At 30.5% G+C, this 22,373-nt stretch overlaps 2 protein-coding genes and 5 long non-coding RNA genes across 13 annotated transcripts; 3 read left to right on the top strand and 4 right to left on the bottom strand.

The window, feature by feature from the left end:
• Positions 1-1,003: 1,003 nt before the first annotated feature.
• On the top strand, positions 1,004-4,004 carry LOC116417370. The gene is made up of 3 exons (XR_004227643.2): positions 1,004-1,394; positions 3,590-3,682; positions 3,796-4,004. It is a non-coding gene; the product is annotated as an uncharacterized LOC116417370 (long non-coding RNA).
• Positions 1,693-2,583, bottom strand: LOC116738686. Its single transcript, XR_004345304.1, has 2 exons — positions 1,846-2,583; positions 1,693-1,758 (listed from the first exon to the last, which is right to left on the bottom strand). It is a non-coding gene; the product is annotated as an uncharacterized LOC116738686 (long non-coding RNA).
• A 125-nt stretch (positions 4,005-4,129) lies between the features above and the next one.
• On the top strand, positions 4,130-5,011 carry LOC107981671. Its single transcript, XR_004227644.2, has 3 exons — positions 4,130-4,262; positions 4,372-4,531; positions 4,638-5,011. It is a non-coding gene; the product is annotated as an uncharacterized LOC107981671 (long non-coding RNA).
• On the bottom strand, positions 4,971-6,457 carry LOC116417368. Its single transcript, XR_004227642.1, has 2 exons — positions 5,980-6,457; positions 4,971-5,234 (listed from the first exon to the last, which is right to left on the bottom strand). It is a non-coding gene; the product is annotated as an uncharacterized LOC116417368 (long non-coding RNA).
• A 613-nt stretch (positions 6,458-7,070) lies between these two features.
• Positions 7,071-10,794, bottom strand: LOC116417361. Its single transcript, XM_031930113.2, has 7 exons — positions 10,513-10,794; positions 10,293-10,423; positions 9,881-10,214; positions 8,980-9,660; positions 8,763-8,899; positions 8,457-8,670; positions 7,071-7,248 (listed from the first exon to the last, which is right to left on the bottom strand). The coding sequence occupies exons 1-7, from the start codon at positions 10,703-10,705 to the stop codon at positions 7,100-7,102; spliced, it is 1,839 nt and encodes a 612-aa protein (XP_031785973.1). The 5' UTR covers positions 10,706-10,794; the 3' UTR covers positions 7,071-7,099.
• An 88-nt stretch (positions 10,795-10,882) lies between these two features.
• LOC100678713 lies at positions 10,883-15,489 on the top strand. Of its 7 annotated transcripts, none has more exons than XM_031930112.1 (4): positions 10,883-11,180; positions 11,289-11,580; positions 11,679-11,783; positions 13,215-15,489. In XM_031930112.1, the coding sequence occupies exons 2-4, from the start codon at positions 11,476-11,478 to the stop codon at positions 15,030-15,032; spliced, it is 2,028 nt and encodes a 675-aa protein (XP_031785972.1). In that variant the 5' UTR covers positions 10,883-11,180; positions 11,289-11,475; the 3' UTR covers positions 15,033-15,489. The 7 variants fall into 7 exon arrangements, with proteins under 7 accessions (XP_031785972.1, XP_032457973.1, XP_003427863.1 ...); XM_032602082.1 differs by having other exon boundaries at positions 10,885-11,180; positions 11,292-11,592; XM_003427815.4 differs by having other exon boundaries at positions 10,885-11,180; positions 11,289-11,592.
• A 47-nt stretch (positions 15,490-15,536) lies between these two features.
• Positions 15,537-19,595, bottom strand: LOC116417372. The gene is made up of 3 exons (XR_004227646.2): positions 18,781-19,595; positions 18,463-18,627; positions 15,537-18,374 (listed from the first exon to the last, which is right to left on the bottom strand). It is a non-coding gene; the product is annotated as an uncharacterized LOC116417372 (long non-coding RNA).
• Positions 19,596-22,373: the final 2,778 nt, after the last annotated feature.

Below are 22,373 nucleotides of genomic sequence, written 5' to 3'. Positions count from 1 at the left end.
GAAACCGGGGAATGGAGGAGACTACACAATGATGAGTTACACAATCTGTACGCGTCACCAAATATTAACAGAATAATAAAATCGCGCAGATTGGGATCGGCAGGGCACGTAGCGAGAATGGAAGACGACCGTACTGCAGCGCGTGTCATGAAGGGCAGACCGATGGTAACGCGACCTCTAGGTAGACCTAGACGTAGATGGGAGGACAACGTAAAAGCGGATCTAGTATAAGTAGGACGGGTGGGGGTCGATCGGAGAGGTGCATCTTGGGTGGGGTTGACACAAATTCCATGTAAAAAAAAAAAAAAAAAATAGTAAAAGTAAAGTAATAATTTATTCAGTATCGGATTCTCTTTAATTGTCATTTAAAAATTAATTAATCAGTTAATTTTCAACATAGTTTAGCTGCTCAAACTTAAACAGTGTAATAGCTATTATACTTATGCATGTAAACTATTTAATGTGTTAGTTGTCGCTATTGTTATTATTATAATAGATTTGTATTTACAGGTTGGAAAAGTTTGCAGTAGAACATGTTCATGATTGAATATTCTAATGGGAGACATAATCAACCTCTTTAAATACACCAGCTCTACAAGATGACTACGTAAAGCAGTTTTGTAGGTGATTGCATAAAACTTGGTAAGACTGCCTGACCATCGTTTTTGAAATTTATCTTTTACAAACTCAAAAGCCGGTACTGCTGATACAAGTAAAATTGTATAGAAAGTCAAGTTGACTAAAACTGACATGGTATGTAGTTTTTTAATGTTGATAAAACGTTATGTACAAAATTTCAGATCTCTAGCTAAAAATTTATTCAAATAGCATGATAAACTTGCTCATTAGAATGTTCGTAAGTCAAATCCAAAACAATGTTCATCCTGCCATTTGAATAGTTATTGGGCTAGAGGTCTGAAATTTTGCATAGAAGTTTCAATTATCATTACAAAACCATATATTATGCCGGTTTTAATTAACTTATCCACGTTAAAACTTTACCTGTACCTGCACCTCCAGGTGTAGAAGATTGCAGCTGTTCCTCTACATCTTCATCGGAGAATCTTCTGTGTCTGTGCATTTGAGATATTCTCACCGTTTCTCTATTGATGTACAATGCAGAAGTAAAATGTCAAGTGGAAGAAATGCAAGTATAATGCAGAGGAGGAAAATTATTAGGAATTAGCATGTGAGGAAGTCGGCTAGTTAATCTAATGATCACCTTGTGCCATTAACTTAGTAATCTTGTGATAGAGCTCATGGTAGCTATACAGTTGACAAGTTAGTCCTTGGTAAGGAAGTCGTTAATATATGTACAAAGAGGAGGCAATAATATCAGTATACAACTTGTTAAACAGAACATAAAACGACGAGAAGTAAAACAAACGCAAAGGGTTTTGTAAATTATTTATCTTTAATAATTGCAATGTAATCTTAAATTATTTAGTGATGAATACATTTTTTTAAACAAGTATCTGTTTCTGTTAAATAACAAAAACGTAAAGTTTTGATGCTTATTTCGAATGCTTCTACTATCTATGATTTTTGTCCTTATTCATTTTGGAATAGCTATTGTTGTATGGAAAATATCTGCAAATAATTGTATGATAATAATTATATTAAAAAACAATGCGTTTTTATCTCATTTTGATTCATAGATATGTTAGTGTATTATATGTGTAATTGTCTTACTTGTAATTATTTTTATAGTTGTAGTTGTTTCTTCTATTAGAAAACTTCTGTTTGTAATTATAAGAACTGTAAATAATAAGTTGATTATAAATTTAATTCAATGTGATTTTGTAAAAAATACTTTTATAACAGGTAAGATATAAAAATGCTCACGGATACGTCTTTTCTTGTACATAATCTTTTTTTGGATAAGTTCCATTTTCTTCATTTTGCGATTGTAAATTGGCTATTTCTTATACCATCTAATTTGATAAGCAATTTTAATATTTCTTCGTTTAGATTTTGCATCTGTTTTTGAAGCTCTCTGGACTTTTTATCTACATTTTCGATTTCGTAATTGATAATGCATTCGTCTTCTTCTAATTCAGTAAATCTCTTATTTCTTTCATCCAGCAAAAGTTTTCTTTCTTGTTTTTCAAGTTTTTGTCGTAAATTTTCTGTCGAATTCATCATTTTTCGGACATCTTCCAACGTTTTAGGTAAATAGTTCATTATTCGAAATACGTATTTTAGCAACGTATGAATAAATGTAAATTAATGTATATATTATACCTATAACACAAATAATGACTTTTTTCGTGAGTATGAGTTAACAGTTTTTATGGTTATCTATTGAATATAGGTAAGCAAAGTTAAATGAACACAAACTTCATTCGATTTCGAGACAATATGTATAGTAGATTACAAACAAAGGTTTATTTTGATTTTCACATGTTTATATAACATGATTAAGGTGGTTCTAACAAATACAAAATAAGCTTTTATGAAAAAATATATTATATTTTATAAACTGAATCCATAACTGTGATTATCGACGATAATTGATATTAATCAATTGCTTCCAAGATCACATTTCTGACAAATCCCAATGAAATAATTTAGAAATATTTCATGTATTCTTCTAGTTTTTCTAGAAAAAAGGAAATAAAAATAATGTCTATCTTACGATAGTTGATAATCTTAATCAATTTATAAAAAATGTATTAATCTTACCATCTTTTTACTTTTTGATCTTAAATTGTATGTTATTTTATTTCTATTGGAAGATTTCATTTCATTTTCTTCCTTTCTATTTTACTTTCTGCCTTATTATTAATATTCAGAGTATTTGATGATTGAGTAAAATTATCTTCACTTTCAACAACATTCTTAGACATCATTGAATAATACAAATTTGCGTAATAATTTATTAAATTTTCTTCAAAATTAAGATATTCTATAAATAAATACAATAATTATAATTATAAATTTAAAAATGTAAAAAAACACATTTATTTACCTTCCCACTGATCCATCTTTAACAACTTTCAAGTCGTGTAGATAAAAATGTATAGAATAAAAATAAATAAATGAAATAATAGTCTATCAATTTATTATTAAATTGTAAAATAAATATCAAATAAAAGCTTATATTAAATACGTATATATACTAGAGATCAAAGAAAGATAAATACAAATATCTCACTTAGAGCTTTTAAAAAGTTGTAACTTGAACTTAACTACTTTAATTATCAAATATATATGTCTTGTTTATTTCTCTTCAAATGCATGTATAAAAAGCATTTGAAACAGTTATTGTATAACCCGTCAAATATCAACGTAAAGAAGTTTATGCATACATACGAATAAAGAATTTTCGTAATATATATTGAATATCAACAAAATATTGAACGGCTCTAAACATAATTGTATGAAAAATATATTATACTAATACGTTGTTACGTAAATTTGAATAAAAAAGTGTGTACTGTGTCTCGAAAATGAAACGTACTTTGGATAGCGCGACAAAAATAAAAGATATCACCCCACATAAAGCAAAGTAAAATAACAAATAATGAAATCGTCTTAACACATATTTCCATATTGTTTTTAACATGCATATAACAATTATTTACAGTTGGGAAATTTATGCAAAAATTACCAATAAATCGGAACCACGGACTTATATACAAAACAATGAGACAAAGAAAAATTTTTTAATACTATCGAAGTAAGTTATAAAATATTTGTTAAAATGTGATTTTGCTTCATCCTAGAGGAAGCTTTTTATTGATTGTACCTATACTATGTCAAATATTTTTTATTTTCGAATATATTTTATAGGTTCATAAAACTTATACTGTTTCAAACTGCTACGTAAAACGGGCGAATGTGAAATACAACAATTTGGATCATCAATACGAATTAAATGCCTCATATAAAACCTGTTTAACTGAGTGTGATGATGTGTGAATCTACGAAAATATTAAAAATAGATTACAATTTTATTCAAATTGCTGATATAATAGATAAAGAAGAAAATTCTATAATAGGTAAATAAATTTACACATAAGCATTTAAAAATATTAAAAATGCTGCCAATTGTTATTTAACTTTATCTTTAGCTGACTGAAATTATAAACTAATTTTAATAAATTTATGTTAAATTTGAATAAAAAATGATAGCATTTTTTTTAGATATAATTGCAATAATAAAAAGCATTAGCGAACCCCAAAATTTAACTAACAAAGAAACTAGAAAAGAATACATTAAGACAGATATTGAATTAATCGATGACAGCAATCAATCAGTAAGTTAATACGAAGCTTCTTTAATAAAAAAAAAAAAAAAAAATAGAGAAAATTTACTTTGAAATATTAATTGTATATACTAAATACTAAAATGTATAAATATTACAGATAATATTACACTATTGGGGAAATGGTAATGTAAAATTACAAGAAAACATGATCACTGCTTTAAGAGAATTAAAATTTCTGAGTACGAAGGCATCAAAAGAGTCAACATTACAAATTCAACAATAATTGATATAGATTACAATGGAGAAGAAAAAACAAGGTAAATTTTCAAACATAACTATTCCGTTTTTTACAATTAAAATCATAAAATTTTGTAGTACTATTCTTTCAGATATTAAAAATCAATTTTATTTTATATGTTGTAGATTGAGTAAATGGATGCAAGATGAAGCTAAATAATAATTTGAAATCGATATTTAAGAATGTATTTATTTAATTTAAAAAATATATAAAATAACAGAATACATTGAAATCTTACTTTTCTTGAAAAACATATTCAAGTTCATAATTGATACTATTAAATAAAATAATACTAATTTTTGAAAATGATTTTTCAATACAGAAATATTATTGTTAAACAATGATAATAACGGATAATAATGGTTTTATTTAATTTTTTATTTAATTTTATTTTAATTTTCTACTGAGGAGGTGCATGTTATCATTCAAATAAATTGCTCTTTAATTCAACTGCAATGTGTAAAAAAGCAAATCTTATTTATTTTATGTCGTTAAATTGTTCACAGAAGTATGTGAGTATTTTAAACTATCAAAATATTCTTGCTGTGACGTAGCGAGTACTTTTGATTAAATGTCACTCCATCTCACGCTCCTTGACGATGATGAAGAAGGACACGAACGTTTTGCTGGCTGCGAACAGAATACCAATTCGTTGACTACAAGTCGCTTTTTTGGTCGATAATGTGGTTCATCTTTTTTGCAAGGGCTTTATGCAAATGTTGCTAAAAAATAAATGTTAATTAATTAAAATTCGTATTGATTTCAGTTTCTAAAATAATTGAGTTTTATAATAATAATTGCTGATTGAAATCTTTAATCAATATTATTGTTTAAATTATAAAACTTTTTGACATATTTTGTCTAAATATTTTTTGAAAAATAAAATTAAAGAGTAGTACTTGAGTAATAATTTATAAAATGAGATTTTCAATAACAACTGTAGTATTTAAACGCGTACAAAAAATGTCAAGGTAATTAGTTTTGTAAGGGATATTATAATATCTCTACAAATTTTCAAACATCTAGCCATAAAAGATTTCACAAGTTATGGTCAACATATTCTCTTAAGAGGTTTGAAAATTTGTACATATATTATAAAATCTATTATAAAACTAATTATCTTGGCATTTATTTGTTAACTATATTCTGTTTTAGGGTTTGTTTGAGGATCATCTCGCGGTTATCCATTTTTGCCCTCTGATTTATTAATTAAACTGCTGCAAAGGATATCTTGAGAGTAGTGACTTGTATTATTATATTTAACTGCATTTTTAAATATGAAAACTTTTAATCACTCTGCCTGTGCTCAAGTATAATAATAATGTTAAAGAAAAAAAGTAAAAAGCAAAGTAAAGCTGTAATGTTTGGTATTTGAAAATGGAGTACGAATCAATCAATTAAGTCACTGGTTATTATCTAGATCACTGGTCTAAGTCACTGGTTATTATTTAGAATCAGTATTATTACTTTTATTTCTAAAGAAGTATAAGAAGGTTTCCAAGCCAGCAGCAAATATGTAAACTTCTCCATGGGGAATGCCAGATATGTATTCTCTACAAACAGACATCCTGAGCAAAGTTTCAGTAGCCTGCAAAGTGAGGAAATGTAATGTTTAATATAAATAACTAAAAAAATCAAAAAACAAATACAAGACCATGCTTAAGGGACTACATGCATTTCGAATTTACAAGACATTGCAAGAATTGGATGTTGATCTATTTTAAAAGTGCAAATTTTAAATCTGTGATCGAATATGAAAACAGGAATAATCTATTAACCATGATTCAAAAATATCAAAGATCAGTAGTGCAAAAATGTAAAATGAGAAAACTCTCACAATATTTGAAACATATAGACATAGCATTATACGCCTGGATGGTCTCTCAAGAATGATTGCATTAAGAGTAGAGAAAAAGGATAAGACAAAGAGCACTGTTAAAATATTAAAATGTCCCAATATTCTCCTACAATATAAAGAAAATATCAGTTTAAGAAAAATTTAAAATAGAGACATTTAACATCCACAAGAAATTATAAAAATTGAACTCACCGAAAAATGCAGATCCCTACTTAAAAACTTCAGGTGATAATCAGCTGATTATCAGCTGATAATCACCTGATAATCGTGTCAAAACGTCAGCTGATTATCAGCTGATAATCAGCTGATAATCATCTTGATAAATTAATTCAATAAAAAGGTATATTATTACATAATCAAATGTTCTTTAAATTGTATTTATTTATAAATTTTAATAATTGATAAAAAGAATTTGATCAAAAAAATAAATTGATATTTCAGTATTGTGCAAAATAATTATAAAAATCTTTTTTGTTTCAATATTCTAATATAAGATTTATATTAGATATTATTTTATATATTATATTTATATTTTTATTATTGTAATATAAGATTTATATTAGATATATATTTATTAATTAAGGTAATTAATTATATAATGCAAAAATTTATTTTTTAACAATGCTTTTTTATTACAATATTATTGTTATTACAACAATTTTTAATTATAAGACTTAGATCCTTTTAATACTTTTTTTTCTTTTAAGTTTATCACATTTTATTTTCACTTTATAAAATGTTTTTTTTAATGAACGCATCCCTTTCATCCCTTATCAAGCTAGTAAGAACTTCCGTTGAGTTTTTGATCATTATGTCCCTTTCGTCGTCGGACATGTTTTTATACTTCCTGTTCTCTTTCAGGTAATCATCATACAAACCTGAAAAATACAAGATTATTATAGCGATGTTTCTGAAAAGCTGTTAAACTTTGTAGGTTAGATCTAGCACACTCTGAAAGCTTGTATACTGAGTTTCAAGCAGACAATGTACTTGTTTTAAAGATCCAATTATTTTGAAATTTTTAATGTAAAAAATATAATATTAAATTTTTAAAATGATGTATATCTATATATAATATAAAACAATATGTATAGATATACTCTGCATATATAACAATAAGTTGATATCTCAATTACTAAGGCCTATGGGATGGAATTGTTGAAGATATTTGCGTTGAAAATTTTGAGTCAGATTTGACAACCGGAGGCTAAGGTGTCCTCTTGTTAATATACAAGCTTTCAGAGCGTACTGCATTTAACCTGCAAAGTTTAATGGCTAATCAGAAACAAGAATATCACTCTTTAAATTCGCTTTTGCAGAAAGTGTTTTAGGGTTAAGCACACCTTGTGCTTCCAGAAAAATCTAAAAGCTGTACAGATTTAATAGAATACGCACTGAGGATTTTCATACTAATTTTTAAATCCAAACAATGCAGTAGTTTTAATAAAAATGTAATGCTATAAAATACTGCTTTGTTTGGACTTGAAAATTAGTAAATTATAGAACTTTGGATTGATTAAATATACGTATTATGTATGCAAAGTTATCAAATTTGCAGGTTAGATGCAGTATGCTCTGAGCTGAGTTTCAAGTCCAGACAACGCACTGTTTTTAAATATTCAATTATTTTGACACTTTTAATTGTAAAAATTTAATATAAAACTATTACATTGTTTGGACTTGAAAATTAGTAGGCAAATCCTCAGAGCGTATTGCATTAAATCTATACAGCTTTTAGACTTTTCTAGAAGCACTAGGTGTACTTAGCCCAAAAACACTTTCGACAAAAGCCAATTTAAAGAACGATGTACATATTTTAGTTTCTGAAAAGAAATTAAAATTTGCAGGTTAGATGCAGTACACTTTGAGAGCTTGTATACTAAGTTTCGAGTCCAGACAATGCACTAAATGTAAATATTCCATTATTTTACAATTTTTAAGGTTAAATATCTAATATTTTATAACTGGTGGATTGTTTGTGCTGAAAAGTTAGTATATAAGCCCTCATGAAGTATCGTACCTTACAAATTTGTTAAACATTCATGTATTTTATTCGTGTATATAGATAAGAATTTGTTATACTCACTCAAATATAAATCCACTTTCCGAGGTGAGCAAAGTTTGTACTGATATCCTTCAGGCAACACCTTTTTGGTTTTGGACAAATCAAGGCATCGCGTTGGGAGCTGATGCTTCTTCCATAAATAGCCTCCTATATCCCGTAAGAAACAGGTGTATTTCTTTCTTTTAGATATGCGCCACGACTTAATTCCAACTTGGATTCCTTCACCTAGGTATACCTTAAACACAAATAAATTAGAATCATACAAAGTTTTCAATTTTAATAATAAATTTTGAATAATTAATTTTGAAAACAAAACTTGATACGTACCATTTCACCGTCCATCTCTTCATATCTTTTTAACACCTCTTCATGTTGCTGACGCATATCAATTTTTCTTTTTTTGTAGTTCTTATATAGTTGTTTTTTGTATGTGTATAAATAATGGCATGGTATATTAGCAGCTCCTGTAAAAAAGTTCAGTTTTTTAATATTTTTGCAATACAATATTTAATATTAATAAGTAAATCAATATAAAAGTTGCTACCATTGTCAGATAATATGCTGTGTGTTTCTCTAATAGATGATTGTACTGAAGGTGATCTCGGATCTGTGAGGTTATGTTCTTGATTTTCTGAACATAATGTCTGTCTCTCTGATCCATTACGTGTTTGTGGGCTTCTTCTTGAGGATCGAGGTGTTGCACATTGTGATGGTTCAATCGCTGGTGTTGCTTCTCTTAAGCGTTTGAATCTGTCACGAAATTGCTGTAAATGTAGTGAAGATGAAGACGATGTTAGTTTTGTATTTGATGCGGGTGACAGTGACCTCGAAAATGTTTGTCCGGCAAGTGGGAATAAATTTTCTGGAACAGATGGAGGTGTTGATGCTGGACTATGTTCCGATACTTCTTTGCTCGTGGAAGCAACATCAGAAAGCATTGGAGGTGGAGATGCTGATTGTAGAGTATGGTTGACTGGTACTTTTTGGTTTGTGGAAAGATCAGGAAGCATACCAAATGGAGGTGACAGTCTTGGGCTATCCATTGGTTCTTGTATGCTAGTGGAAGCAGTATTTGGATGCGTTTCATATGGAGGTTCCTCATTGGGTGGTATTATGTCCTTACGATAGCCAGGGTTTGAAACATTTTTATGCCTTTCTAATTGCGTCGGAGAGATGGAATTAGAACAACTTTTTCTTGCCTTTCTGTTGCTTACTTTAGTGATTTCTAAAAAAATATATAGACAAATTTATACTTTTAAAATCTGTAGAAGTTATTTTAAAAGATTTTTACTAAGTAAAATTAGTTAATGTTTGTTACTTAAAAATTAGATTATTTTGTAATTTTTTAAAATCTTAACAGTTTTCTCATACATGTACGTCAGGCACGGCTAAATTTTATTACCATATATGTATGTTTTGAAAATATTTAATTAATTTCAACGAACCTTTGGTTACGTGTGGAGAGGATTTTACGCAATCCACCAAGTGAATTACCACGTTTGCTCTTAGCAGCTTACTGTTATAGTTTTCATTAATTTGATTATCTGTAGAATTTATAAGAGTTGTTTCTCTATCATGACTGTCATCATTTAATCTTAAGTTGCTATTGTAATTTGTACGAGTTAAATCTCTGTTATTACTACCAATATTTTCATTAACTCTGTCATTAGCAAGAGTTAAATTTGTGCGATTTCTGATCAAAAATTGACTCTTAAATTTTTCTATAACGCGCACTGAATTCTCTTTCTGTGCCATTTTCTTAGATACTTTGAGTTTAATCTGAAAAAAATTAAATTATGTTCAAAATTAATCAATAAAAAAAAATAAAAGTATGCCAAGCAGTTTGACGTTACATACAGGATTGGTTTCGGGGTTTCTACTATCATCGCCTTCAATTTTCTTTTCATCCTCGCTCGAAGTAAACTTTTTTGGAAATATTAACCTCTTTGGTTTATCTAAAGCCTTTCTTTGGACTTCTTCTAACGACTCTGCAAGAAAATGATTTTTAATAGTTAAATTAAATTAATAATCAGAATATAGTACAAAATATCTTATACATTCAAAGATATATATTTACCTCCGAGACATACAATATATCCTGGATATCTTTGGTTTTTCTCATGTAAAATATAATACTTATGTGTACTATCATAATCTAGTAAGTGTAAAGGTGTGATATATTGTACATCATTTTTTTTGTAGAATATATGTGATACCAGCACACAATGATACTTGTTATTATCATGTACAAATTTAATGCAAGCATGCATACTTCATGTCTTTTTTTAAAATAATTATTTTTTAAAACATCACTCTCACTTAACATGTGAAACACTGAGCCATTATCCGCTCTTAAACAAGGTATTATATATATATATATATATATATATATATATATATATATATATCACCGAATACAAATAAATAAATTATTTATATCATTAAACATATATCGATCTCATCTCTAACGCGAGTCGGCAAATGGCGAAGTATAGCAATATCGCGTGATCACGTCTGCTGCATGTGTAATGTGTCCATACATATATGTATATACAGATGTACTTATATGTATATGTAAACATCGAATGATATTGCAGTTCTTAAAGTGATCAATCTAGTACTCACTCTAATATAGTACTAGTTACTCACTACAGTCACTGCAGGATTGACGACTTTAGGAACACGTTTTTTTATCATTTATAAATACATTCGGCAGTAATAAAAAATTCGGCAATAAAAAAGAGCGTAAGTAAATTATCCAATTTTTTTCTTAAGACGAACAAATAATTGGCGAAAATAACAAAAATATATAGATTATAACAAAATGAATATAGAAACGAAATGTGATTTCAGCAGCTTAACGCACATGAGAGAAAGAGAGAGAGAGAGAGAGAGAGAGAGAGAGAGAGAAAGAGAGAGACAGAGAGAGAGAGAGAGACAGACAGACAGACAGAGAGAGGATCCGAAACAGTCTCCATCAGCTGTAGCTATATATTTACAATAATTGTAAATAATCACAACAGATCACACTGCAAGGAATATGGATAGGTATAACCAATATAGAGAATTAGGCGACAAAGCCATTACAAGGAGCACTGCATACAGATATAGAGATAGTACTATATCTCCGTCTTATCATCTTAATGCAAGTAATGAGGTTATTTCAAAAAATATTTGTCATAATTCTCCAATACTTAATCATATGTATAGTTATAATCTAAATAAAATGTACATATTTTTCAGGAAGCAGACCATTCTTGTATTACATTTAATGATAATGAAGCTGATTATATAAATGACGTGACTAACCGCCCCATGGAACAACATATGGAACTGGACAATGAGCAGGTAATACTTTGAGTAATAATGATTTTATGTTGTCCACTAATGCACTGCTCTCCATTATATTATTGTTATTGTTAGATAATTTCTTGTAGTTTTTTATAATTTGTGCAATATTAAATGGTTCAATTATTAACAACTATGTATAATATATCATTGTCGCATTCACATAATTTACAATTTAGTACTTTTTTCTGATTATATTGTTACGTGGCCTATTAAAAATTATACATTTTTATAATAAACATTTCAATTGGAGGTTAGTAAGATGAATACACTACGTCTATAGACAGTATAAATGATTAAATATTGTGATTAGTATGTGTTTAAGATTTCTGATCACGAGGTCTGAGAAGTGCACTTTATTAATATGTTTATAATATGAGAGACAATGTAAATAGGCAGCACCGCAGGCCTGGGTACCGTTATTGTGATGACATATCTACATAGAAGTGTAGCTCATTGTCTATAAAATTATATGTAGATATTTTTTTAATTATTTAGATTGAAGTAGACGACCGTGACACATTCAATTTAATTGCCTCTATTGCAATTTCCACCTCTAGACATATGTACATTTTTACACTTGATATTTCTCATCAGAAATATTGGTATATGACCTGCTAGTTCTTTTGAGTTATATTTCTTGCTTCTAATGTATTTTGATATAAGATAAATCATGATGATTTATTCATTTCTCTCAATGCATTTGTAGAAATTTTCACTTTTAAATGTAATGTATTACTATAAAGCTCCTATTCAATGTCTATGATTCAAATATTGTTTTCGCTTTCATTCGTAAACTAACATACATAATGACCTTATTTTAAGCATGTAAATTTCTATTCCAATTAACATAATTCCGGACTTTTTATGTATTTTCTTAATTTACGAAGTAAAGATTGTTAAAAAAAGCTGATGTATAATTTACACGGCACACTAAATAAGAATCATACATCCAATTAAAGCATTTAGCATTTAATTCTAATTATTAATATCAAGTTTTATAAGTAAGCTGATTCGACTTACTTTTTGAGGTTAAATGTACCATTTTCATTTTCAACTAATTTTATTTATTACTTAGAGGTACCCATTCATAATAATTATTCCTCAGATCTTGTTTAAAATTTTGTATCACAAATTGTTTTTTAAGTTCTGTAAAATACCTAAATTATTGCAATTTTCCATAAGACCCTGCGTAAGAATAATGTTTTAAACAAAAATACAAATATCCTTCTTTCAAAGTACCTCCGATTCCAAAAATTTAACTGAGTCATTTTGAGAATTATATTTACTATAGTTGAGAATTACATTTTCATTTCGATTAAAATCTGTTTTTTTAAATCAAAAGCAAGTACTCCCAAGTATGAACATACATAAACTAAAAACACTGAGGGATTTTTGAGGGTCTAAAATTAAAAATTATTCATTTTTTAGGACATGATGTCGATGGAATTTGAAAACGATTTGGAGTACTATCTTCATACAATACTGCTTGAAGATAGATTCGAAAAGTCTTCTCAATCCTTTCAAGATCCAAAGAATTTAGAAGAATTGCTCAATAGTCCTACTCTTCTAGAACCCGCTTCATCAGATCCAGTTAACGTCAGCAAAGGCGAGTTATTATTAATGATTTTGAAGTTCAGTATGAATAATAATTTATCGGTCACTGGTATGACGAATTTATTTAAATTAATAAATACTATTTTTGAGACGTCGATTATGCCGAATTCCCGGTATCTTGCTGATAAATTGTTCAATCCTATGGACAAAGCCGAATTCCATGCCGTATGTCCAAATTGCACGGCATACATAGGTAAATTTGGTGAAATAGAAAATGTAAGGAACTGTCGAATCTGCACGTTGGAACTAGATTTAAGTAATCCTAGTAATACCAGTTATTTTATTTTACTTAATCCTTCGTCTCAAATAAAGGATATTATTAGTATTTACCAAGATCATTACGAATATGTAATTAAAGAAAGAGTTCGTGAACCCAATAGTATAAGTGATGTATATGACAGTAAGGAATATATCAAATTTGTTGATTCTTTGCCAGAACAAGATAAATCAAATTACATTAGTGCAGTTTTTAATACGGATGGAGCAAACAAATTTAAATGTTCAAAATATTCTATTTGGCCTTTGTTTCTTATGCTCAACGAATTACCAAAACAAGAAAGAATGTCCAAGTTAATTACTTGCGGATTGTTTTTTAATAAACACAAACCCGACATGACTGTCTTTTTAGGTACGTTTGTTGATATGATGAATAGGTTAACCAAAGATGGTATCCCGTGCGTTATAAATGCAAAAGATCGCCTTTTAAAGTTACACATTATTAGTAGCTGCGTTGATTCCGTAGCCCGTGCACCAATTCAGGGAATCAAGCAATTCAATGGTAGGTGTGCTTGTAGTTGGTGCCTCCATCCCGGTGTATGGGTCGAAGACGCAATGAAGTACCCGTTATTGACAACTTCTATTAATCCAAGAGACCATGAAAGTACCATTAATGATATGATGACAGCTACTCCCGATCGTCCAATAAATGGTATTAAGTACCCTTCCCCGCTCATCAATTTAACATCTTTTAATATTATTTCGGGATTTGTTCCCGATTATATGCACTGCTGTTTAGAAGGGGTTGCAAAGCAGCTTACAGAATACCATATCTCATCGATGAACAATGATGACATCCGAGAAATCGATTCAAAAATAAATAAAATCACAGCTCCACACCAAATTTCGAAATTAAGTCGACCATTAAGTTGTCGAAATGACTGGAAAGCACGAGAGTGGGAAAATTATATTTTGTACTATAGCGTCGTTGTTTTGCCAGAACATTTAAGTAGAAATCATTACTATCATTGGCTTCTCTTTGTAGAAAGTTTGTATATATTACTGCAGGATAAAATTAATATTACAGAATTAAATCGAGCTGATGAAATGTTGCACATATTTGTAGCTGATACTGAAAAATATTTCGGACAGAAAGCTATGACATACAACGTCCACCAACTATTGCATTTATCCACAAGCGTACTGAATTGGGGACCATTGTGGTGTCATTCAACATTTTCATTTGAGTCGGGTAATCACATTTTATTAAAAGCTATCAAATCTTCCAAAGGCGTTCCGTATCAGATTACAAGATTTATACAAATTAATCACACAGCAACAGTTTTGCAAGAACATGTATATGTGATGACATTCTGGATTCAAAGGTTCAAAATTGTTGTAAAATATCAAATATAACTTATTTCGGTAAAGGTAATAGCATTGACAATATATTAGTAGTTAACTTTGATCTATCAAAAGATGCAACGATGTATTATAAAATAATAAAAGATGGTTGTTTGTATGAGTCTGAATCACGAAAAAAAAGGAGATCAAATAATTCCTTTATTTTGTTAAACAATAATAAATTTGCGCGTATTGACAAATTTATTGTAGACGAATACAATAAACGAGAGTTTACAATTTGTAATATTATTAAAACACGTAACTATCATACTGGATACTATCACATGTTCAAAATAATTGATGAAATTGAAGCCAATTCTACTATTGTAGCTACGAGCGAAATAAAAACTATTTGTATTTATATTGATATTTTAGGAATAAAGTATATACTACCATTGCCGAATTTGTTACATTATTGACAAAACGATTTTTATATTTTTATAGAAATATATTATTTCATGCTTGAAAACTCTGTATTAGTCATTCTTTTTCCTAAAATAAACCCGATCCTGAAATTAAAAAAAAATCACTACAAATCAATGTTTATAATTAATTTATTCTAGAACATAAGATATTAATTAAATTATTGATAAATATTATTAATTGCATTTGATTTTAAAAAATAAATTATTTACTAAATAATGTTAATACAATGTTTTATTTAATGCAAATATCAAGATGATTATCACCTGATTATCAGCTGATAATCAGCTGACGTTTTGACACGATTATCACCTGATTATCAGCTGATAATCAGCTGATAATCAGATGATTATCACCTGATAATCAGATGATTATCACCTGAAGTTTTTAAGTAGGGATAAACATGGAATAAGCAAAGGCACTCCCAATCACCATGCCAGTCAACTGTACATCTATACACAGTAAAGAAAATGTTTTTATTAATAATTTATTGGAAAAAAAATAAGTCTGTTTCTTATACCAGTTTTTACATTACATACATATGAATCTCGAACTACTTACAATGTAATGTAGTCTGCGTAACCAGATAACCACTGTGATTGTGTCTTTTCATTTAGTTTTCTGTGTTTGTCAAATTTGCCTTGCACAATATGACGATTCTTCTCAGAAGCTTTTGGACTCGGACTCCATTTCCTTGATTAGGCATCGCTTTCCATCATAACACGTTTTATCTTAGCAACTACTCAGTGGTCACAAGCAGACATTGTGGGTATTGCCAGGAGGGCAGATTCTCATGATACATGAGAGCACCAGGCAGCATTGTTTTTGCTCCATAACATATGACATTTATTGCACTGTTCTTGACAATAATCTATGTGATATTGATCTGCATTGATAATACAAAATTCATTGTCTTCTTTGGCTACAACTATTACAGTTCTGGTGAACCAGTTTGGTGGTACATTGGTTTTTCTGTATACACACACAAAGGGACCTTGCACAAATACAGCAGAACTATTACTCGTGCTGTAAAGCAGATCTATATATAAAAATTTCATTTTAAGAAGAGTTGCTGGCTCACGTCGCAAGGCAGTGATAATTTTTTTCTGGTCCTTACAGTAGAAATTTAGTACATATTGCATACTCAACAAACTTTAATAAATTTCTGTTAATTGCAAAAGATTTGATAATTTGTTTCTGAGAATTTTCTGTGATAGGTCCTATTGTCCTTGAAAATAATGCTTCAGCATCGTATAATCCATTGAACACTAACCGATCTTCTTGATCATAGCATGTGAAAAAGTGTTCTAAAAACTGTTTCACTAAATTGATCTTTATTTTATCTTGAACAAAATGTTTATGATTTATTGGTACGTGTCTTTCCTCAATACCAATAATCTCCTTATCTAGCAATTGTAAATGTGGAAAATAACATTTAACTGCAGTCACGTAATCTTTAACTGATGAATAATTACTGAATTACTGCAAAGAGGATTCCCATCTAGCCATAATTCTGTAACTTTATACTCTGAAAATGGTTCAAGTACAGCAAACATCAGATAGCTTGTTATTGCGTAGGTCAATCTTGGAAAATACAAAACTGAAAACTTTTTCAGTGAATTCAAGAGATTCCAAGTTATTACTTCTCAAAATTAAATCTCTTCTTGGAAGCATCTCGATTATTGATTGGCGCAATAACTGTTTTTGATAAAGGCAAAATATTATCAAAAACCACTGGTATGTTCAGAGAGGGCAGTAAACTGTGCTGTCTATATCTGCATCTTTGTAAAAATTATCCAGTATCAAAATCTTCTTTTCAATACTTTTAAATACTGCCAGTAACAAGGGCTTCCTTGAGATCATGAATCGATACAAATCCAAGAGTAATTGAAAAAATCAACTGACTTTCATCAATGCATTGAACAATTAAACTTGTCTTGCAAAGTTGATCTAATGCTCGATCAAAGTTCCTAACAATAAAACATGAATTTTCACATATAACTTGATTACTCTTGAGGACAGTCTCTTTACGAAAATTAGCACCACAAAGAATTACAATTTTATGCCATGTATGGCACAATGAAGCCTCTTTCTTGAAACGTAGTGCTGCCCATACTCAACTTTATAGCTGCAGACGAATCCAAAACAAGAGGAGTTGGAATTGGTGCAGTTTGCGCATTGTGTCATGTCTCCAATAATCCCATGGACATTTGATTTGACTTATTTTGTATCACGTCCACCAAATTATAAAACCATTGAGCATCAAGAATATCATGCACAGTGACTAAGCCATTCTTTTCAGACGTAATACCAGAACGATTTGCAGGTCCCAAGAAATAGATCAAGATGCACACATACTGTTCTGATGTAAGAATCAGCTTCACAGCTAACTTTGAAGACTCCCATATTCCTATCCTCATCATAGTCCAAGAACTAACTGTCATAGACAGTTCTGACTCTGAGTTCACATTTAACAGCTGATATAAGAGGTGTTCTTTGGAACAAGGCACTTTTCAATTTCTCAAGGGCTTGGCTCTCTACACCTTCTTGACTCGTCTACAGCTCAATTATATTTAAAAATTGCCATGTACTCCTTCCATAGCTGATTGTTGAGACTCTGCTAAACATGTAACTCCTGTTAATACAAACAGTCAAACAGCCAGATCCAAGGTACTAGAAAATATTTTAAACTTCAGCAGATGGTGTCTATACAATGATGCCTTATTTTTACATCCAACAACATTTTTACATCCAGTTCCTATCTTCCTATGCCCTGTAGAAGTTTCCACGTATTCCACTGCATGCTGATATTCTTGTGAATTTTCCGCAAGAAGTGGAGCTTCATGATAGAGTGGGTATGTCTCTAATGTCAGCATTTTACCAAGAAGAGTTTTCCCATCTTCTTTCCTTCTCTCATAAAATTCGTCAAATCTGCGCAATGAAAATGTTTAGAAATTAATAAATTGTTTGATATATCCAAAGTCAGTATTTGTGTTGTATACAATAAAAGAGCATTTACCTTTCAAACATTATCAATTCTAAACTTCCAAGCTAACTTGATAAACGTTGGTAAATGAACAAGAAACTCTGGACAGTTAACTACACCTTCCAAATGAAAAACATACTTTGCCGTAAATTTCATTCATTTCCAAACTTATTACCTTCAGCTTTCTGCCATCGAGAACTGCAAATCATATGATAAAAGACAAACATTATGCACGACAAACATATTATAAAATTTGATATCAACTTGGCTAGCTGCTGAAACATATGTGGCATGTTGCAAACTGGACATTTGTAGTGTATCAACATTTACAATGTAAAATCAAATAATTACCCAATGTGGCCAAATTTTGATCTCCATGTTCTTCTCAAGCTCGTCGATGATCAAATAACTGGGTATCAAACACGCATTTCTGTCAAAAATATATTCTACAAGGTTCTCTAAGGCTTTCATTTGAGGTTGCACTGGAGCATCTAGTCTTGTGGGTAATGAGCGAGCTTTTTCTTTACAGGCTTTCAAGACATCCCTCACTCCCTTGTAGTCTACTCCACCAATAATATGACCAACAAGTGTAAAAAAACATTTAACCCAAAACTCTTCATTTTGATATTTTAACTTGTTGGTAGTCGCAACTGATAATACACTCGTACACAAGTCTAACAATAAATTGCAAAGTTGATTATTTGGAACAACCGTTAATCATATTTGTTCAGATAGCTTACCAAGCAGGCAGAATATTGTTAGAGACTAGCTTCTCCAGCAATGTAAGAATGAGATGCATTCGCCTGTAATTTGTGATCTCTGCTGATGTGTAGAGAAATTTGCAAATAGCATTTTCTTGTTGCTCGTGTGTCAGCCCCATCAAAGCATTGGTCATTTTGGTCTACAATCCTGGGATCTTGGCCTTCTCGTTGTTGGTATTGTGAACAATAAAGCAGCTGAAGGCCTCCTCTATGGATTCAACTTTCTAAAACCCATACAACCAATCGGTTGAATCCAATAAGCCCATTGATTCACATACCAGTATTAAAAGCACTTAAGAGTTGAGAATATGGACGATCTGCGGCTCGTTGCCCATTTTCACTGCTCTAATCGCTCTACAAACTACAAAAGCTTCCTCCAAATCCTCGGCATTCTCAGACACGACTCGCAATCCTCAATCGATCACCTAATCGTTACTACGGTCAGCACAGCTGTTTACGTGCGCGTAGCAGAACACACTGCAGAAGAGCAGCTCTCGCGCTACGGACTATAGAAATTTATTTTCTACTACGCGCGGTCTGAAGTGAGCCGCTTGGTGCGTTTTTTGCACTTCCGGTCGCCATCCCTGATGAGCCTTGTTCCGGCTGACGACACGAAACTAAAGTGAGTTGTCGTTGTCGGTTGATCTCGTAAGGGTAATAGGTACATACCATGCGTGACGTACGTGAAAAGACTTGCGCGCGCAATTCAAATCCTGCTTAACGATGCAAAATGCAATAAAGCAGCAAGCCATGCAGCGCGATCGCCAGACCGCGCGTGGTGCACAGTTTATAATAAAATTGTACAAATATATACAATTACAGATTAATCATACAATTTTGACAAAATTTAATTTAGATATTGGTTCTAATTACAAATAAGCAATATTGTTCTGACGTGTTTAATCATCCATCAATAGTAGAAGCAAATCAATATCCAATTTATAATATTCTTCAAGCTACAGTAAACACAAATATATGATTATAATAAAAGAATATAACATATATTATAAAAAAAAAAAATAATGATGATATACATACTTCGATTCCATGATTGAAGTACTTAGGATAGTCATTGTACTTTCTAAAGCATATTGGACAAATTTTAATATTATCTTCTTCAGAAATTGAATGGCAGCTGCCTATAATTCTTCTATTATCTTTATAAACAATAATCTAAATGCAAATACAAAAGTCAGCTTAAATTTCATGATATTCATTTCTTGAATTAAAATTTTTTAAGCGATTTGCACCAATTAATAATAAATTTAAATAAATTTGAGTATTTTAATACGGTGAGATTATATATAGCATCCAAAATTGTAATGAATCAAATATAATTATTATCGTTATATTAGCTGGTGCCTTTTATTTTATTTTTTTTAATTGTAGATATACTATACAAAGCATTAAGGAATAACGTTAAAATACTTACGATACCATGTCGACGAATAAAACAAACATTAATATCTTCAGATTCGCAAATCAATTTTTCCATCTTCTCGTGAATTTCTTTAATTAAATTTCCAAAGATATCATAAAAATGTATAATGTTGTAAATCACGGTAGATTTTTATAGAAGGGTATGCCAATTATATTTGATCTGATAAATACAAATTTGATATTTAAAAAACACATCTAACCACACCAACTGTCAGTCATAGATTTATTACAATTATTGAAAACAATAACATCATTATATTTTATACATTACCTATTCTTTTGTTACAAGAAGTGCTTCATTATGCTAGCTGTTGCTACTTTTTTATGGAAATTAAATTAAGAGGGTAATAAAAATAATAATAAAACAAAATTACGAAAAACTAGGATATCACACTGCCTTTCGTTATGTGATTTTCAAAATATATTTAATATTTCCTTAAAATTAGTAAATAATTTAGCATGCAGGAATGATTTGTTGTCGTTTTTGCGTGCGGGGAAGAATTCCTCGTCTCGTGTAATATTAACTCTATTGCAAATTCTCATCTTTAATTTTGATCCGGAAGTTGCTGGATCCTCTTATTTAATGAAAAATGGGTTTTTTAATATTCGGAATCGCCTATAAAAAGCAGATTCCTCTCCCCCCCCCCCCCCCAAATAAATTCCAAAAACTAGGTTTTGAAACATTCGAAATCACACATTGTTAGGATAGAACCGATTCCACCAGCTAACAATGAAATATTATTAAAACGTGGGCGCTTAGCTACTCTCCAATACGGGGGAGATCAGTGAGAACACTAATTTGTCGAGGCAGAACTGTTTGATTTAACCGAAATGTCAAAGTTCAGAAATATTGAATTAAATGCTACTTACTTTGTTCTGTGGACTTCTGGAATTTGAGAAATAATTTAACCCGAAAGGATGCTCAGAAAAACTGAGATGACTGCTCGGAAAAGATTGCGGGGTTCAGATCTCCTTTTTGGCAAGATGTTTTAGCAAAACGGAGGATGGCTCAAAATTGGTTGTATTCTGAATGACTTATTTTCCAAAACTCAACACATGGATTGCAGTGATGTTTATTATCAACTTATCAAAACACAAATTAAATCAGACACTCAAATGAAACAAAACTTATTGAATTTCTCAAAGGCAAATTACTCAAAATCTAAACTCTTAAAATTAGCGTCCTTTCTCTAGGAGCGCACACCCTGGAGTGGCATTTCGGGGGAGGTGATGCTTGAGAGAGAGTCGAAGCTTTCTCCCACGCGGGGTACTTACTTCTCCTCTCTTCTTACTTCAGCCTAGCCGCGCTCTTTGTCTTACTCATTAGGCCTTATGGGCCTAATACTATGGTCAACGGCTAAACTGCAGCGTCGGCTGTGTACGCGCGCTTCAGCCGAGGGAGGAGAAGTTTGTTTTGATTTCGGGTACATTCCTTCGAGGCTTAGTTAAGCGTCGAAGTTTCTGGATCTTCTTTTTACTGGCTTTGGGTAATTTTTATATAATGTTTCTGTTGAGGTTTATCCTCGTATTTTTGCTATGTTGCGTGTATACGTGTGTATGTGCGTCGAGAGAGTCACCGCGGTAACAATACCTTCTATGTGTGTAAACACAGTTCTGAGAATTCGTTTCAATTCGCGAGCGCGTCGAGTCGAACGTTATTAGAAGCGAAAATCATCGCGTCCAGTTGGCACCGAGCCTGCTTAGCGACAACAGTTATTCGTAGCTCCTCGTAGTAGTGGTTCT

Source organism: Nasonia vitripennis, assembly GCF_009193385.2.
Source record: "Nasonia vitripennis strain AsymCx chromosome 4 unlocalized genomic scaffold, Nvit_psr_1.1 chr4_random0009, whole genome shotgun sequence".
Taxonomy (NCBI): Eukaryota; Metazoa; Arthropoda; class Insecta; order Hymenoptera; family Pteromalidae; genus Nasonia; species Nasonia vitripennis.
Note: the sequence above shows the minus strand (reverse complement) of the source record. Positions and strands in the feature narration are given on the sequence as shown.

Bases quoted from the DNA above. Each gene is read 5' to 3' on its own strand.
- LOC116417361 (XM_031930113.2), bottom strand. From the start codon at position 10,705: ATGCATGCTTGCATTAAATTTGTACATGATAATAACAAGTATCATTGT. The intron at 8,671-8,762 runs GTACGTATCAAG...TTTGTGTTTAAG, and splicing joins AAGAGATGGACGGTGAAATG to GTATACCTAGGTGAAGGAAT. The intron at 7,249-8,456 runs GTGAGTATAACA...TGTATTTTTCAG, and splicing joins GAAAGTGGATTTATATTTGA to GTTTGTATGATGATTACCTG.
- LOC100678713 (XM_032602082.1), top strand. From the start codon at position 11,476: ATGGATAGGTATAACCAATATAGAGAATTAGGCGACAAAGCCATTACA. The intron at 11,593-11,678 runs GTTATTTCAAAA...CATATTTTTCAG, and splicing joins ATCTTAATGCAAGTAATGAG to GAAGCAGACCATTCTTGTAT. The intron at 11,784-13,214 runs GTAATACTTTGA...TTCATTTTTTAG, and splicing joins TGGAACTGGACAATGAGCAG to GACATGATGTCGATGGAATT.